Source organism: Equus caballus, chromosome 6, assembly GCF_041296265.1.
Source record: "Equus caballus isolate H_3958 breed thoroughbred chromosome 6, TB-T2T, whole genome shotgun sequence".
NCBI lineage: Eukaryota > Metazoa > Chordata > Mammalia > Perissodactyla > Equidae > Equus > Equus caballus.
In genome coordinates this window covers 22,104,605-22,121,531 of record NC_091689.1, presented here as the reverse complement: position 1 = coordinate 22,121,531, position 16,927 = coordinate 22,104,605, and the positions used below count along the sequence as shown (strand labels likewise).

At 50.1% G+C, this 16,927-nt stretch overlaps 1 protein-coding gene across 16 annotated transcripts in view; it reads right to left on the bottom strand.

The window, feature by feature from the left end:
* AGAP1 (ArfGAP with GTPase domain, ankyrin repeat and PH domain 1) overlaps positions 1-16,927 on the bottom strand; it is a 558,771-nt gene that overhangs the window by 392,483 nt on the left and 149,361 nt on the right. For 5 of the 16 annotated variants that reach the window (XM_070269546.1, XM_070269550.1, XM_070269545.1 and 2 more), the window contains exon 1: positions 7,803-8,920. The exons of 6 other annotated variants lie outside the window; for them this stretch is intronic. In XM_070269546.1, the coding sequence (XP_070125647.1) occupies positions 7,803-8,790 (988 nt within the window). In that variant the 5' untranslated portion in view covers positions 8,791-8,920. Of the gene's footprint in view, positions 1-7,802; positions 8,922-16,927 lie in introns of those variants that run through there. 5 more of the 16 variants (XM_023642634.2, XM_023642633.2, XM_070269553.1 and 2 more) reach the window with 2 other exon arrangements.

Sequence of the window (16,927 nt, the reverse complement as noted above, 5' to 3'; positions counted from 1 at the left end):
TTGGAGTCTTTTGCAAAATGTATTACAGTTAATCACTCAGAAGCAAAGACGATCTGCTGGGCTGCATGGTGTGGGACTTGGTTTCACATTCTTGTCTGGCCTCCCTGAGAATCGGCCAGCGTGGGCAGTGAAATGCTTATTTAAACGAATGAGGGCTTCGGGGCAGTGACTTGTCAGGGCGCCTTGCTGGCTCAACTGTTGCAGCCAAGACTAAGCCTACTACACTGACTCAGGCCACTGCGCTCTCTCCACGTGGCAACTTAAAAGTCTTCCACGATAAACAGCAGAACATTCTTTCCTGCCACCATCATCACATTACTCATACACCTGAAATCAGTTTTTGAGTCAAGACATTAAGAGAAAGCAAGAAAGAAGCAAAGGCTGTGAATGAGATCAAGGTCACGCTGGGACATCACCCACCATCTTGAAGCCAAAAGGACAAATGGCATCAGCGCCTTGAGGGGCTTGTTGGTCCAAAGGAGCCCAGGAAGCACTGGGCGTGGCGCAGCTGCTGGGTGGCAGTGGGGAGCGGGGAGCAGAACGGTTCTGGTTGGCAGGCAGAACTCTTCCTAAGACTGAGCTTAGCCAGCAGAATAAAGCAGGAGCCACAGGTGGGGGGCAGGCAAAAGAAATTACAAATAATATATCTCCCTTTCGTTAAGTTTGGGAGAAAGCCACATCCTAACAGGACTGGGTACAAAAATCATCAAAATCCTAGATCCTGAAAGGACCCTTAACCATAAAAACTGGGACGAGATTTTAAGAGCATTGCTTCTAAGCCCCCAGACCATACACACAACACCCCTTCCAAGATTCCCCAACTAGCCTCTGCTGGGAAGCTTCCAGTGAGAGGAAACTCTGCACGTGGGGAGGCAGCCTGTTCCAAAGTGTGATGGCTCGGCTTGTGAGAAGTGACTTCCTAATTCTGAGTCAAAATCCCCTTCCCTATGCATTTCACCAATCAGTGCTAACTCCTGGGTCCTTCTTATGTCCGCTTCTCAAATAGTGGGAGACGAGTCTGGTCGCTCCCAGGCTTCTGTTTCAAAATTAACAATCCCCAGGGTCTTCAATAAACTTGGCTTCCAGGGTCGTCCACGAACCAGACCAGGAAAGCAGAGGAGGTATCTACTCATAAATGATGGAGAGATCAGACTCTCAGAAGGGTGGGATTCTAGTTCGGGAACTAAATCATCAGAACAATAAGATCTAAACATCTCGGAGCTATCAATGAGCTGGGTGGCACCAAAGGAGGAAGGACCAGCCTTGCTCAGGTAACTGTGCCCATTTCTAAGGTAGCAGAACTTAAGTTGCGGGAAAGCAAGTTACAAACAGGCATCCCTCCCTATGTCTAAAATCCTGTTTCATGTATTTCACAGACCAACTGGTTTTTCCCTTGTTTTAAAGCCCTTGCTAACTGGAAAAGGAAGGTATGAACTGGAGAAACACCTGTCATCCCCAAGCCCCACCAACTGAGGAAGTGGTGTCTGAGTGATTCTGATCTGGCGTGGGAACTAGAGATGGAAGCAGATGCATCAGAAAGGCTGGTGGCATTGTTTACAGAGTCCGTTCTCAAGTGTCTGACAGTCAGCAGGACGGCTGAAAGAAGCCCTTGCAACGGCAGGCACAGAGGGTGGGAGAGAGCACAAGATTCCCTTTGACAACCATCTCAAACAGATGAACATCCACACACACGAGTTTCCATCCCACTGGTACCCAAAGACAGTCAGTGTTCCTGTGTGTTGACCAAAACAACTGGCACACTGCGTCATGCAAAATCTTGGACCTAGGGGCCGGCCCGGTGGCGCAGCGGTTAAGTGTACACGTTCCGCTTCTTGGTGGCCTGGGGTTTGCCGGGTCAGATCCCGGGTGCGGACGTCGCTGTGGTAGGCGCCCCACGTATAAAGTAGAGGAAGATGGGCATGGATGTTAGCTCAGGGCCAGTCTTCCTCAGCAAAAAGAGGAGGATTGGCAGATGTTAGCTCCGGGCTAATCTTCCTCAAAAAAAAAAAAAGAAAAAAAAATCTTGGACCTCAGGCTCATCCCAGAAATTGATTCAACACTTTGTATGACCCCCAAGAAAGGATGGGTAAGAAAATAACCCTCATCTTCCCATTCACTCCCATCAACTGAAATGCTCCTTTTAAAAGTTATCATCATTTGTTAGAGAGGGAGAAGCCAAATGATCCTTCAGGAGCCTCTGGCTGGTACACCTGGTACTGAATGAGTGAACAGAGTGTTCCCATCTTCCGACCAACGGAAGCTTATTTTTTTTATAAGCTTTCTTACTCTTTAGATCCATTAGTGGTTAGAATTGAAAACCGACCACGAAAACAAAAATAACAAGAAATTCTAAGAAAACAAAGGGCCAAGACCCATCTTTGAATTAAAACCAGGGAAATGAACAGACAGGTGCTAACATTTATTTTAATTATAGGAGTATCTACAATAATGTCTTAAGTAAATTAACAGGAGAAAAGAGAACAAACGTGGATGCCTCTATCCACTGAAATAGATGAGAAATAGAATATATGAAGCTGTCAGCTACAAACAAATAAATATCAACATGGCGGTGGACTCTAATTTGGGCTGAACAAAACCTAGACCAAAATGATGGTGGGCAGATGGTGCTTCTCTCAAAATGATGCAAAGACAATAATCTCCCTTCTTTTTGCTAATCTGTTGACCTTAATACCAATTCTGTTCATCACCTGGGGATATATCTGCAGCTGGACACACTTTATCTCAATCACTGTCCTCAATAAATAAAACCTTTCCTGTTTTTCATTCTTTTACTCACTGTGACATCATTTTAAACTGACATAATTGTTTCAAATCATTACCAAAAAGACCACAACATCTTAAAGGGGATTTCCTATCAAAAATAAAAACTTTATGCCAAAAATTTTTCCAAAAAAAAAAAAAAAGCTCATCATGGAACTGTAACATCCTTTTTGATGCTTGATGCTGACATTAGTTGTATAGATCTGGGTGACAAGAATGATTTCTTAGGAGCTAACCAACCAACTTGCTGGCGGAGAATCTCCTCTTTTCTACCTGGTAAACTCCTACGGATCCTGCAAGACCCAAAGTGTTTTATCCCTCTCTGAGGCCTTCATTAACTCCTTCCCTTGCTCAAGGACATATGCTCCCCTTTTTTGTCCCCCGGTCTTCTTATTAATCCCTCCCACAAACATTTATTCAAAGTCTATGTGACAGGCACAGTGCTCTTAACTCTGCAGTACAAAGAGGAATAATACGGGCTTCATGCCCAGAAGGGACTCACTGACTATAAGAATTGGCAGACACGTACACAAGGTTATTACACCCTGGGATTAGTGCTCTAATGGAGGTATGCTGTGCAGAGAAATACAGCCATACCTCCCTGTAAGTATTTGCTGAAGTTGTGATTCATTGGAACGTCTCCATCTCCCCCAACAGGCTTTTGGCCCCTGAAGACAGGAACTGTGCTCCAACTTCCTGCTCCTACTGCAGAACACACCACAGAAACTCTGTTAATGCAATAGAAAAACAAGACGACTGAGAAAAATAGTGCCAAGTGCTTGAGACCTGGGTCTTCTACTTCCAAACAAAATGTATTTGTCAATTGTATAACCAGCAAGATTTCTGCAATGGGCTTGTGTTAAAACCGGAACACCTCCTTAAGCAGACGTATTTTTGAACATTCCTTCGGTGGTAGGATACTTGTAGCCCAGGTTAACATAAAGAAAGCAGCTAACAGGTGACTATGCTGACACATGGGCACCAATTGGAGAAAATAAATGCAGTAAGACATAGCCAAAGCCTCCAGTGTCTGCAGAGAGGGTCTGTAGCTGACCTTCCGGGCTGCCGTCTCCAGGACAGCAATTCCACCTTACAACACAAACAGTGGGGGTTTTCCTAAATTGCTATCTGGAGTCATTTATTAAAAAGTAAGTAAATTCTGAAACACTAGGTATGTAATTAGCTCAAAATGTTTCAAATGAGAACTTTGAGCTACAATGTTTCTTTAAAACCAGGTATATCCTTTTCAGTAACAAATCAAGTTTAAAAATAAAAATGTATCAAGTTATTTCTGTAATTTAATTTCATATAATTGCTGCTTCCTCTCTTTCTCTACTGAAGTTTTTCTTTTTAACTATATAAAATGGACTATCAAGCAACACAAATTGACTGATACAAATCAAGGGGATCAGAAGTGAAAGAACAAAGCCACTCATAAAAATGTGCTGTCAAAAATCAGTTGTAAATTACTAATCTAAAAAGCTAACCTCAGTCAGGGCTATCAATGAATCACTTTATTGCTGTAATCAATCCTCCTGGACAGTGAAACAACACCCTAAAGACACGTGCAGCTCTGGACGGGCACTGCCTGCGGCTGGTTCCAAGGAGCGTCCGCAGGGCCGGCTGGGATACAGAGAGCATGCGCCAGAAAATGACACCCTACAAGGTAATTAATCATTTATTATTTGAGCTTTCCTTGTATTAAATTGTACTTGTGTCAAGAGACTCTGCTCTAATATATGTGTATCAGGTGACAGGAAACTGCCTGTGATCTGACACAGGGCCTCTCTGAACCGTTCTAGGGCTCGCTAATAGTTATCAACCTTACATAGCGCAGCTGCCCAGAAGCTCTGGGAGGCAACTGTTATCCATCAGGGGGAAGGAAGGCGAGGAGCCTAAACAGGCGAGTACCAACAGGGATGAAAAAGCACATCCTACAAAGGTAGGGGCTTCAATCCTTTCATCGTAGTGCCTTGAATAAGAATATGGGAAAATCGTAAGTCCATAATGTGTGAGCCTGCGTGTGCTGTAAAATAAAGCTCTAACCGTCTTGCTTCCCTAACACTAGCCCAGGTACCTCGTCTAAGATGAGGCATAGAACTCTAAGAAGCCAAGTAAACCATTTGAACTAACGTAATAATTACTTACATAGTCCATTAAAGTTATTTTCCTACAGCCAGTTCAAAACTTTAATAGCAGGAGTCAAACAAAGGAAAGCCTGCCCCGGATGACAACTCTTCTCTAACTTCCTTTGTACTTAAAGAACTCCACATTTTAATACACTGTGGCCAAGACTTAAAGAAAACTAGGGATGCCCCTCCTGACACATATTATGTTACAGGTCCACGACAGCTTATCTGTAATCCTGAAGACTAAAACAGCCTGAAAATGGAAGCTTTATTCACAAATGTCTGGCAGACTCTTGGCGGCAAAACAAATTCATCACACTGGGTGTGAAAATCTCAGGCTTTGCTACAAGTCGTTAGTGTCTGATTACAGGGTGGTGCCCGATCTCACAGGCACAGCCGCACCATTTTACCTTTCTTAAAATCCAATTTTTCTGAGTCCTGCAAACTCACCTGGCCCCACGGTCTGAGCAAGGCTTTGGACCCTCACTCTGTGCACATTTACAGGAAATTGAGCCTGGCTTCCACTGTGTCTGAAGGTTACCTTGGAGAACTTTACCCTAAATTCAAAACCGCATTTAAACAGCACCTAAATTCTGAATAACCTAGGTCATAGGAAGCAAATATACAAAAAGTGGAAACGTATACTAAAAAAATGAGAAGACCCAAAAGCTGTGGGGGATGCACTTTTTACTTGTAATAGATACTGGCCTTACAAAAAATCTTGAGAACACTGACATTTCAGACATTTTAACTAAAAGCAGGTGAAAGAGGTAGGTAGGGTTTTTTGTGCATGATTACCTAGAACTTCAGAATAAAGTAAGGCCCTGGAGTTCTGATTGTGTGTGCTGTATCCTAGTTCATTAAGAGTTTTTCCACACAACCCACAACGTCAGGGTTGTGTCTCAGACCAAAATAATTCCACCCCGAGAAGAACTGGCCAAAAGGGGCAAACAAACCAAGCGTCACTATAATTATTATTACTATTATCTTGGACTGCCCTAAAGGGGAAAATTCCACAACACCTCACACCTTCACTATTCCAAATCTACTATCAATCCATTTGACCAGACAGGAAAAACCCAAACCCCAAAAGCTTTTACCTTGTATCAGTAGGTACCACAATGAAACGCGTTCATTCTAAATCATGTCTGTGCACTTCTCCCTCCGTGTCTATGATGCATACTTGTCTGGAACCCAAGCAGCTAATTACTATTTTCTACAAAGCCCACGAGAACAAAGATGCAAGCCTGCTATTAAAGGGAGAACTGGGACCCACGGATCTGAACTTCCACTGAACGCAAACGAAGGCAGCAGCAACTTCATACAAACCAATCGTTTTAACAAAATAACCCACATCGTCTTTGATGTTTTAACAGCATGTAGGAAGGGATGGAAGAATGCTTGGAGTCGAAACACCAGGCCTTCTCAAGTAGGTATTCCAAGGCAGGTTAAAACACAAGATGTGTACAGCAAGCTAGACGAATGCAGGCAGGCCCAGCAACAGATAACTTTATACTACATCCTCACTAACAAAAAAAAGCTCAGATTTTAACACTACTGCACATGCAACTGCTTCATTCCAAATATTCTCTATCACAGTCTGAGGCTCATTAGAAGCATATTAGAACATGACATCATTTGTCTTCAGTTTACCTTAGAAATGCTTCAGCAAGGGCACTGGTTTCTTTTGCATGGTTTTAATATACACCCTAGGCTGTCAGTTGACAGGTGAAGCCCACTAGGGAGGAAGACCCTCCCCAGAGGCGCTGAGTTGGCAGTTAATCTCTAATCAAAAGTCTATGCAGCCATGCTCCAAGTACCTTAATATCTAAGGGCAGCAGAGTTTGAGTAATTAGCATAAAGGATGTTACTAATGATGGTGCAACGCACGGGACAACATCTTTAGGCGTCCCCCCTCCAACCCCCCATGAGTAGGGTGTAACAATCTGGCCCCACCGCCCATCCCAGCCTCCTCCCTTCAGAGTATTGCTCCAGCATGTGGAGAGACGGGATCTGTGTTTCCCCGTTTCCGGAGGATTCTGACCCCCAAACGGTGTCAGAAGGTTACTAGATCCTTGCAAGGGAATATTATCACGTCTGCCCCTGGAATCTTTCCTGCAGGGCCCCTGTTGGAAGGCATCAGAGGACAGAGAACTGGGATTTCAGAACAGACTGCGGGGCTGCGATTTTCCTGGCTGTATGCTAGCAGACATTACTAGGAGACAGGATGCTGTCCCAGACTTGCTCTCCTAAGACACCAGTTGGCAGGGAGACTGTGGGGAGAGAGGCCAACATCCCTGACCACTGGGATGAACTCTTTTTACCAGGAGCGCAATAGCGAGAGCAAGGCCACATCACGCAGTTACAGCACAGACGGTAGTGCCCACAGGACGACCAGGGCTCGGGGGTGAAGGAAGAAATTAAGAGGAAAGCTGCTGCTCCCGGCCAAGCTGCACCACCTGGGCGGCACCTTCATGGGCCAAGGCCGGGCTCCCTGCGGCAGCCCACAGGTATCACGGCCAACAAGCGCGCAGGGAGCTCAGGGCCGGCTCGTGGAGAAGGCTGCGCCAGAGCCTGCGGGAGAGAGGCGCCACTGGGCAAGGTGCTCTCTCCGCAGACAGCCTCACCGTGGCTGAGAAGGCAGACCCACAAAGGTGCCACCAAACACAGCTAGAAGCAGGGGCGGTCAAGAACTTACAGACCGCCGCAGTCTTACTGGGGGAAAAAATCGCAGTACCCGAGTCCACATCCGGCGTGGCCGCTCGCCGGCTGGTGACTTGCGGGGACAAGTACCCTAGCTGCCTCCAAGTTCCAGCGTGCTCTCCCGAGCAGGCCCGTAGCGGAGCCCCCGCAGCACCCCCCTTCCCTCCCCTCCCCGGCCGCGCTGCCCACCTCTGCGCGGGGACCCGTCGATGCTCTCGGCGCTGGACGAGTGCGCGTCGGCCGGGGCCCGCCGCAGGCTGCTGAAGTAGCCGCGCGGCCGCGACCCGGCGCCGCTCCGGAGGGAAGGGCCGCCGCCGGGCGCGCCATCCCTGCGCGCGAAGATGCCACTGAAAAAGCGCAGCAGCCGGTGCTCCGAGGCCGCGCCGGGGCCAGCGGCCGCGGCCCGCGCGCGCTCCAGCCGCTGCAGGTCGCTGTTGTCCAGTGTGCGGTTCTTGCTCTTGCTGCGCTCCCAGCGCTCCAGGTCCGAGAGCGCATCATTCTTGCTGAGCACCTCACCCACGTCCAGGGTGTTGCGCTTCTCTGAAGAGGGCTGCGCGGCAGCCGCGGGCTCCAGGGTGGCCCCGGGGGCGGCTGCAGTCTCGCCGGCCGCAACCTCCTCGCATGGCGCCCAGGCCAGGCTCCCGGAGCTGCTGTGGCGCCTCCTGCGGCCGAGGGCCCGGCCCTGCGGCGCCTCGGGCCCGCTCCAGTGCCTGAAGCTGAGACTTCGCCGCAGGGGCGCGGCCCGAGCTCCCTCCACGTCGGGGCTGCAGGGCGCAGGCGAGCCGGGCCCCTCCTCCATGGCTGGGGGGCTACCGGCTAGGTCCGCAGGTCCGTGGCCGCGTGCGCACGGCCGGAGCCGCCCGAGCTCCAGCTGCCCGGTGCTGCGGGTACGGAAGGTGCGGAAGTCCCAGGCGCGCGGCCGGCAGCCCTCCGGGTCCTCAGCGCCCGCCGCCTCCTCGGCCTCCTCCACGAGCCGCCCGGGCGCGTCTGGGGAGCGCGCAGGCCGGGGTCTCCGAGCCGGGCGCGAGTCGGGGCCGCCGGGGCCCGGCGCGGTCAGCTGCTCCTTCCTGACCATGGTTACGGAGATGCGGTAGACTGTCTTCCTGGGGGGCGTCCCGCGCGGCATCGCGTCCGCCGGCGGAGACGCGGGCTCCCCGCTGCCGTCCAGCAGGTACATGTCGTCCGGGGCCGCGGCCGCCGCGCCGCCCGCCGGGGCCCCACCGCATCCAGCTGGGGCCGCGCGGTCGGGGCGGTCGCCCGGCGAGGCGGGGAGAGCGGGCGCGCCGGGAGAGGGCCCACGCCCCCCGCTCGCCGCGAGAACCGCGCTCAGGCTGCAAGGACGGCGCCCCTGGGGCCCGCCCGCCCGTGCGCCGCGCGGCCCGAGTGCGGGGGTCCCGGCCCGGGGCGCCGAGCCATGGGCCGGTGGGCGGAGCGGCGGGCGGTCAAGCGCGGGGACGGTCTCGCCGGCAGGTGCGGCCGCGGCGCGCAGGGCCCGGGGCGGGCGGCGGCGCCCGCGGCTTCATTGTCTACGGCGCGGAGCCCGCTCGCATCCCCGGGCCTTCTTCGCACAGTTCGCCGGCCCCGCAGCCTCCACCCCTCCCTGGGCCCGGGACGCGCGGGCAGCTGCACCGGGCGGGCGGCTGTTTAAAATGGAAACGCGCGCCGGGCGGGGGCCGACGTGCAGGGACCGCGGGCCGCGCGCCCAGCCCGGCCGCCGAGTCCCGGGAGCGCGGCGGCGGCGGCGGCGGCAGCGGCGGGAGCGCGGCCCGGCGGGCAGGCCGAAGCGCCGGAGTGGATCGCCGGCGCCGGACCGGAGCCTCCGGGCGGGCCTGGCTCCCTGCCTCAACCCTAACCCTACACCAACACTCCCTAGCTTGGCTTGCGAAAACATAAAGTAAGGGACCTCTCTCACCTACTCCGGGTTTATATGAAGCATCTCTCCTAACCATGGCGCTTTGAAGAGGCGACTCAAACAACTTGTTAAAGAAGAAAGATACCTTAAGCAGTGTTACCCGCTAACTTCACACCCCTGGAGAAGAGAAGAAACGTCGAGGATAGCAACTTCCCCGCGACGGCAGGGGCTGTGCACACCACTGCTCTCCAAGTGAAGGACCATGTAGTTTCACCCCTAAGATAACATTTTAGGAGTAGTATCTTCCAAATGCGTGGGGCAAGGCTCCTGACAGACAGCACTTGCGACCCAGGATAGCAGGCAGGAGAAAGACGACTGGCCAGTCCGAGGCGGGCGTGTGCACTTCTCAGACACCCAGACACCTCAGTGCTTACACCTGTAAAGTGGGGATGAAGAGAGCAGTACCCAGACCCCAAGCCTTCCTGTGAGGACTAAATTAGCTGATACACTCTGTGCCACGCATTCTGTGTAGGCACTATTCACCGTTAATATGTGATGTTCTCTTCCATCCGATTCCCCCCTCCTCACTCTTATAGATACTGGTTCTTGATATTATCTGATGCAGCACCATACACACACATAGTTGATCCACATATCAGTTCTTCCTGATGTCCTGAACACAGATGTTTCAGTTTGCTGGTTTACGTTTCAGAAGAAAAATATCATAAATACACTGTCCAGTAATCAACTCAGATGCTTCTTACACAGTCTTCTCTGGGCCTGGGAATTCCCAAAACTCCTCAGGAGGCTGTTTCTGCGGAAAGTGCTGGTGGCCGGGCGTGACTCTGGGATTCGACGGCTGTAGCAAGTGCTGGTCTCCCCTTCTTTAATGTTCTAACAAGTAATTATGGGGCACCTATTGTGTTCATGGCAGTGAAAAGGTTATAAAGATGAATCATGAGGTCTCTTATGAAGGAGGTTATAGCCTAGGACAGCTGGATCCTATCTCACAGTGAAATTAAATATCCAGCTTTAATGAGATAAATCAGAAAGGCTGCTAGTTGATTCTGTTTTACTTTTAAAAAGATACATTAGAGCATAGAGGAATTTTAAGGAAGGGAAAATACTCTGTATGATACCATAAGGATGGATACAGGTTATACGTTTGTCCAAACCCACAGAATGTCCAACACCAACAGTGAACTCTGATGTAAACTGTATGGCTTTGGGGGATAATGATGTGTCAGTGTGGGATCATCAGTTCTAACAAACGTAGCACTCTGATGGGGATGTTGCTGGGGGAGAATCTGCATGTGTGGAGACGGGGGGCGGGGGGGGGGAGTGGTAAATGGGAATTCTTTGTACTTTCTGTTCAATACTGCTGTGAACCTAAAACTGCTCTAAGAAATAAAGTCCATTAAAAGAAATACTTTAAAACACATGAGACCATGTTCAGTGGCTCTACCTGGACAACATGACTGGCACCATCATAGGGTGACAAGCTCCGTCCACCTGTTCATGGCACTCAAGGGTTCAAGACCCAGGCCTGGAACATGTCCTCACTGCAAAGGTGGGGAACTCCAGGACAGATCAGTCTCACCTTTTGAGTTTCAATAAAAATCCCTCTTGAATAAGAGCTAAGACCCACCAACTGCTAGAGAAGAAGACGGGCAGTAATCATCCATCAGAATGAGGTTTCTAGAGCCCACCAGGATAGGGAGATGCAGAGGCTCAGAGAGGGTAGGTGCTTTCCCCAAGGCTACACAGCTCATCGCTGAGAGCTGACCCTGGGGTCGTGGGGTGACACTGCCTGTGCCCATTCCTGTGCTATAATGTCATTTCTTTTGTCTTAGTAAGCATCAGCATTTGCTTTGTTGGCAACGAAGAGGGAGAGAAACGTGACTATTATTGGATTTGACATGAACTGAACACAAATATATCAACATCTTAGCAAGTTTTCATTTACTGACTTTTTTATTTGTTCATCAAATACAGTGGACACCTACAGCAACACTACACAGTGAGAGGGCAGGGTCTCTGTCCTCAAATTCACACATGAGTGAAAAACGCTGCAGTTTTCAAGGCTAAGTGACTTAGCATGAAAAGACAGGGAATAAAAGGATGGATGGCGATGCAGAGCCCAGCACTGTGTGTCTAAGGGCTGAGCACCACTAAGATTCAGCAGAAGTCTAAAATTTTACAGCTGCAGCCACAAAGACTTGAAGGTCAACCGGGCTTGTAAGCAGAGAGGCAGGGATCTCTGCTAGGGGCAATGGTGGGACCAGAGCCCACGGCTCCTGACTTAGCCTGGGGTCCATTGTCACTATCTGAGACCATGGCGACTTTCAAATAGTGAGATGAACTTTAATATGAAGTTAGTTGGCCCATAATCAAGATATATAAATACATCTTGTTATCTGAGGCATTCATAGAACCCAAGGTAAAAAAATAAAATAGCATTCCTTGAGAGCTCCAATAGTGAGCTGTTAGTGCCTTCCCATTGTTGCAGGGTTCCTTAAATCCAGCCCACGTTTTGCACTTTGCCGTAGAAGGATACAGGCTGCAGAGTAGAAGATTCCATTTGATCCACCTTAGATGACACTGAATCTTAGATGACACTAAAGGAGGGAACCTCTTAGCCACAGCCTGGTACATTCACTATCTTTTAGTGCTTTCCTGCCTCACAAGGAAGCACTTACTTTCCACACCGTTCCGAATGACAGCACATTAGGCCTGACTGTCTAGGTGGAAAAACCTGGGCGAGTTAGCTCTCCCCACCCCCCTGCAAACATGGGCTCTTCCGATGCAAAGAAGCAGGGGCTCAGCCACAACCTGTCACTCCAACATCTAAATCCCCTTTCACACAGCCGGGCCTGCCTTTTAAAAATAAATATCATCATACTCTATATGTTCAGGTGGCATTATGCTTCTATTCCTGTTGCTTGTCAGACTGATGATCCCTCTGGACAATCCTCTCCTGAATTTTTCCACGCCTTCGAGTCTATCACCATTTTGGCTTAAAAAAAAAAACAAAAAAAAACAAAGTCTGCAGATCTCCCGGCTACATCAAAACCAAACAGCAGGCAGCAAGCACAGCCTCAGCGGTGCAGAGACGCCAATGCTGGAGAGGGAAGGAAGGCAGGGGGGCGTCCAGGAAAGGGGGACAGCCCTACCTGTGCCCCCATTCATCACCCTCAGCAGATGGCTTCGCTCTCCCAGTTCCAAGTTTATGAGATCCTTCGGCCACCCTCCCACGATTCCCTGTCCTGGTCCGTTTCTAGTTGCCTATCACTTAAACCTCCTCCATGAGAATATTATTTTACAAGTGTTACTAGAGCTGATAAACCTTATTTAAAGGAAATCTCTGGTAGTTAGCAAAGACAGCTACTACACAAGCTGACTTCCCAAAGAACAGGACTTGCCCGCTGGTAATCAGGTTTACAGTATCTTAGCAGAACCATGTCTGCAGGCCACAGAAACTGGCCAGCCACTGACTTTGCTCTGGCCTCTGCATGTATGCCTCAGCAGTCAGCAACAAAGCCCTCCTCCCATTCATGGGACACTGGAAAGGCTATTTTCCGGCAGCAGGTTGACTGGCAGATACATATAAGAAGCAAAAAGAAAGACATTTATGTTTTACTAACAATATCATGTTTTACCTCTGGCATGAGACTGTAGTAAGATCATCACAGGAGAACTGGTTTCTGATCTTAGATCTTCCATGACATCCAGCTTCTGCAGACTGATGACTCTGCAATCAACCCTGCCTGGGCTGAACTCATTCGAAGACCATTTTTCTCATTTTATAAGCCAATGGCTGAAAGTGGAACTGTAAGAGAGATGAGGACTTCACCGGTCCTCCAGTCACAGGAGGAGGAGTGTGCTTGGTCCCTGGGGCAAGGACATTCTGATCAGCAGGAAGAAAGACCACGGGAGGTCCTCTGAGCACCTACATCCTGCCTGTGTGTGTGTGTTTCCTTAAGGACCACCAACCAAACCATGGGATCATGGGACGACACAGACACCGTAAGGCCACCCCTGTGCTCCACACACTTCCCAGTTTCAACAAGGGAACCCTGTAGTGTGACCTCCATGGGCATCTCTAGCATACGCTAGACCTAGATGGAGAGTGAGAATAACAGGCCAGGGACTACTTATCAAAACCGAATTTGGTTTGACCTTAGAAGAAGGGGTTTCTTCAGTTCCTGTCCAAAGGCATCTTCAGGTCTGAGAATCAGGCAGTTTTGGAGGAGGCCAGGGAGCTGGGTGCCTCTGCAGGGGGTCGGGGGCAGGGCAGAGGAGTGGGAGACCCACCCTAGTGGCACCAGGAGTCCAGCTCAGTATCCCGCCAGCAAAAGGTTTCTCTGGGCAGCCTTCCCACGGATTCCTCAATGACAGACAAGCACAAGATGCTGACGGTCCGCAAACACACCTGTGTGGGCAGCAGTATGGGGGCTCAAATTTGACTTGCAGGGGGTTTTCTCTGCCATGCAAATCAGGAGTGTTGAGCTCGACACTCGGTGGACCTCCAAGATTTCAGCAAGAGGCCCACCTGTGCTCTTCTGTCATCCAGCAGGTAGACGGCAGGGTGAACTTGTCAACCATGCCCAGAGCACCCTGCTCAGTGATGCGGGAGCTGTGGGGGGAAGGTAGGGATGGACAGTGTCATAAATAGCCACACCCAGAAGAAGGTGTTACATGTTTAAGAAAAAGGCAGGTAAGGGGAAGGCAGAAAATGATGATTTCCAGCTGAAACACTCAAAAAAAGGCTTCAATTAGGGAGATGGTATTTGGCCTTCATCCAGAGCAGGGTGTCTCAACCTCAGCACCACGGACATTCTGGGCTGGATCATTCTTTGTTGGGGGGCGGTCCTGGGCATTGTGGGAAGCTCAGCAGCATCCCTGGCCTCCGGCCACTAGATGCCAGTGGCACCTCACCTCCTAGTCATGACAACCAAAAGTGAGTGCAAATATTGCCACATGTCTCCTGGGGACAAAATGGCACCAGCGAAGAGCCACTCCTCCAAAGAGCCAGGCAGGACTCTCGTGTGGAAATGGGATAAGTGGCTTCTACATTTTCCCAACTTGTCATTGCACCGTTTATTAATGCAACCATTCCTCGAATTCCTGCCTCTGAATATCTTAATGAAAAGCTCCAGAAAGTCTCTCCATAAAGAGAGAAGTGATTCTTTCCAGTTATCCTGCCCCAAAGAGGAAGAAGAGCAATAGTTATAGATGAGGCCACCATCGGTCCTCATTCTGTGATGGACCTATGTCATTGCTTACAATTAGTTTAGATGAATAAGTATCATGGATTTGATTAAAATGCTAGAAAGGGAAATACTTAAGTTTTGTCAGCATTATGTGAAATCTGAAGCAACGCTGTATTAGCTTTAATTAGAAAATATCCTAAGCAAAGTGAGTGAAGGCTCTGACCCATGGGCCCCCTGTGGGGAGACAGATAGAAACAGCGCTGGCCAGGTCTGGACACGAGCACCAGAGAGCACGTGTGACCTCAGCCAAGCTCACTGGCTTGCCCTCCAGGGAGCTCCACCATGAGAACTTACAGGGACCTGTGCACAGGCAGGACTGGACGGGCCAGTGGACCCAGGGCTGGAGCTGCCTTATCAAACTGTCCCCTCCTTGTTCTCCTGCACTAGGTCAGGGTGACATCACTCCATCCTCTGCGAACAGGAACAGCTGTTGAAACTTCAGCAAACTAGGGCTGAAAGAGACCTTAACCCAACCCCCAGCCCGGAGCTCTTTCCTCGCCAGTCGGGTCCAGTGAGCCAACAGAAAGCATCTAACACCAAGCTGAAACTTCAGATGCACTGAAGGAGGCCAATGAGAAGAAGTCTTGATTTTAAGATGTATCAAGAAGTGTCAGTGTGAGTAGATTCTCATTCCCAAACAAAGGAAACTATCAGAAATTTCTTGGTGGTCTTTCTTGCTAAGCGTCAGGCAGAGGAGACCTAAGATAAAACTGAAACCAAATCTATTGACCCCGCTTTGGGGAAACAAATGCAAACACGACTTGGTGTGACAAGCAAGGCAGCTCCGGTTTCCCATCACTCTAGAGGGGCTGGAGGCTGGTCCAGCCAGAGCTCCCCGCAAGGAGGCTCCCCCCACCATAGAGGCTCCCCGTTTCTTCCATCCAGTCTTCTGCTCTCTGCAGAGATTAAGCAGAGGAATCAGAAGGATTTACTCAAGGGCAGCACACACTCTGCACCTGTTCCTCAGACAGCTGCAGCGAAGCTCTGGAATCTTTATGGAGAAAACCCAAGACATGCCTACCAAGGACCTACTCTCCCCAGTCCTCGAGGGCACTCGGGGCTGGGCCTATCTAGTAACACTTTCCTCTGCAGGATCCACAGGAAGCGATTCTTCCAATAACCACATCTGCACAGCCGTCCTCCTGCAGACATCACCATCAAAACACAGGGAAGGGTCTGACACAGACCCTCCTAACAGACTCCCAGCATGCCCCGTCACAGCACAGCCACCTAAACACACTGACAACATCTGGGTGTTTACCGAGCTTGTCTTTAGAGCCAGTGACCCGCACGAGAAAAGCCTACTTTAACAGGGTTATCACTTCTGCATTCAGTTCGGGAACTGGCTGCCGAGATATCTGGAAATCTTTTAACTGTGCCCAGGGGACTTGAAGGTTTGATATATTTTTCTCTAAATGTCGAAAACATGACTAAGACGCCTGTTCAAAGCCCAAACACACCACCCCCATCAGCAGTGGGAGACACGTGACCACCCTCCTGCCTTTATGAGCCAACGTGCCACCAGCTCGGCGTTCCTCAGGCAGGGAGGATAAACACACCATGGAGGCTTGTGGCAGCAGCCGTCCCCCTTGGTAGTTACAATTTGCATTACAGCTCTGGGGAAGGAAGAGAAGTGGGTCATGGGGACCGGTTCTGACACAGTAAAATGGAAAGAAATGTTTGTGTCTTCACATCTGCTGGCCATGCACCAGCCATCAGCAACCAGCGAGCAAAGAGCAGGGCAAAGGTGTTCCTATAGCAGGAAAGATGCTGGGGTGGGGGATGCAGAGTTCATCTGGACTCGGGCAGCTACTGAGCTGCCTCACCTACTTATGATGTTGCACTATGCTTGCCTCCTTTAAAAAATCACCACCAACTCCAGAATCTTCCACAAAGGAAGTGGGGAAATGACCACGCGGAGGGATGATAAATAAAACTGCCAAGGCCAAACAATTTACAGTACTCAAATCTTTACTGATTCTCCTCTCCAACGTCATCTCTGTCCCCAGGGGGGTTGCTGAAGACGGTGATCTGGTTGGTTACGTCCTAACACAAAACCTTCCAAATTTGGAAAAGGAGGTTAATGGTACTTAAGCTACGCAGTTCTGGGCACTCCTGTGGGTGGATCAAAGGCAGCCTGGAAAGCTTCTGACTGCAAAGTCCTCTCACCATCGAAGTCATTACTAGTT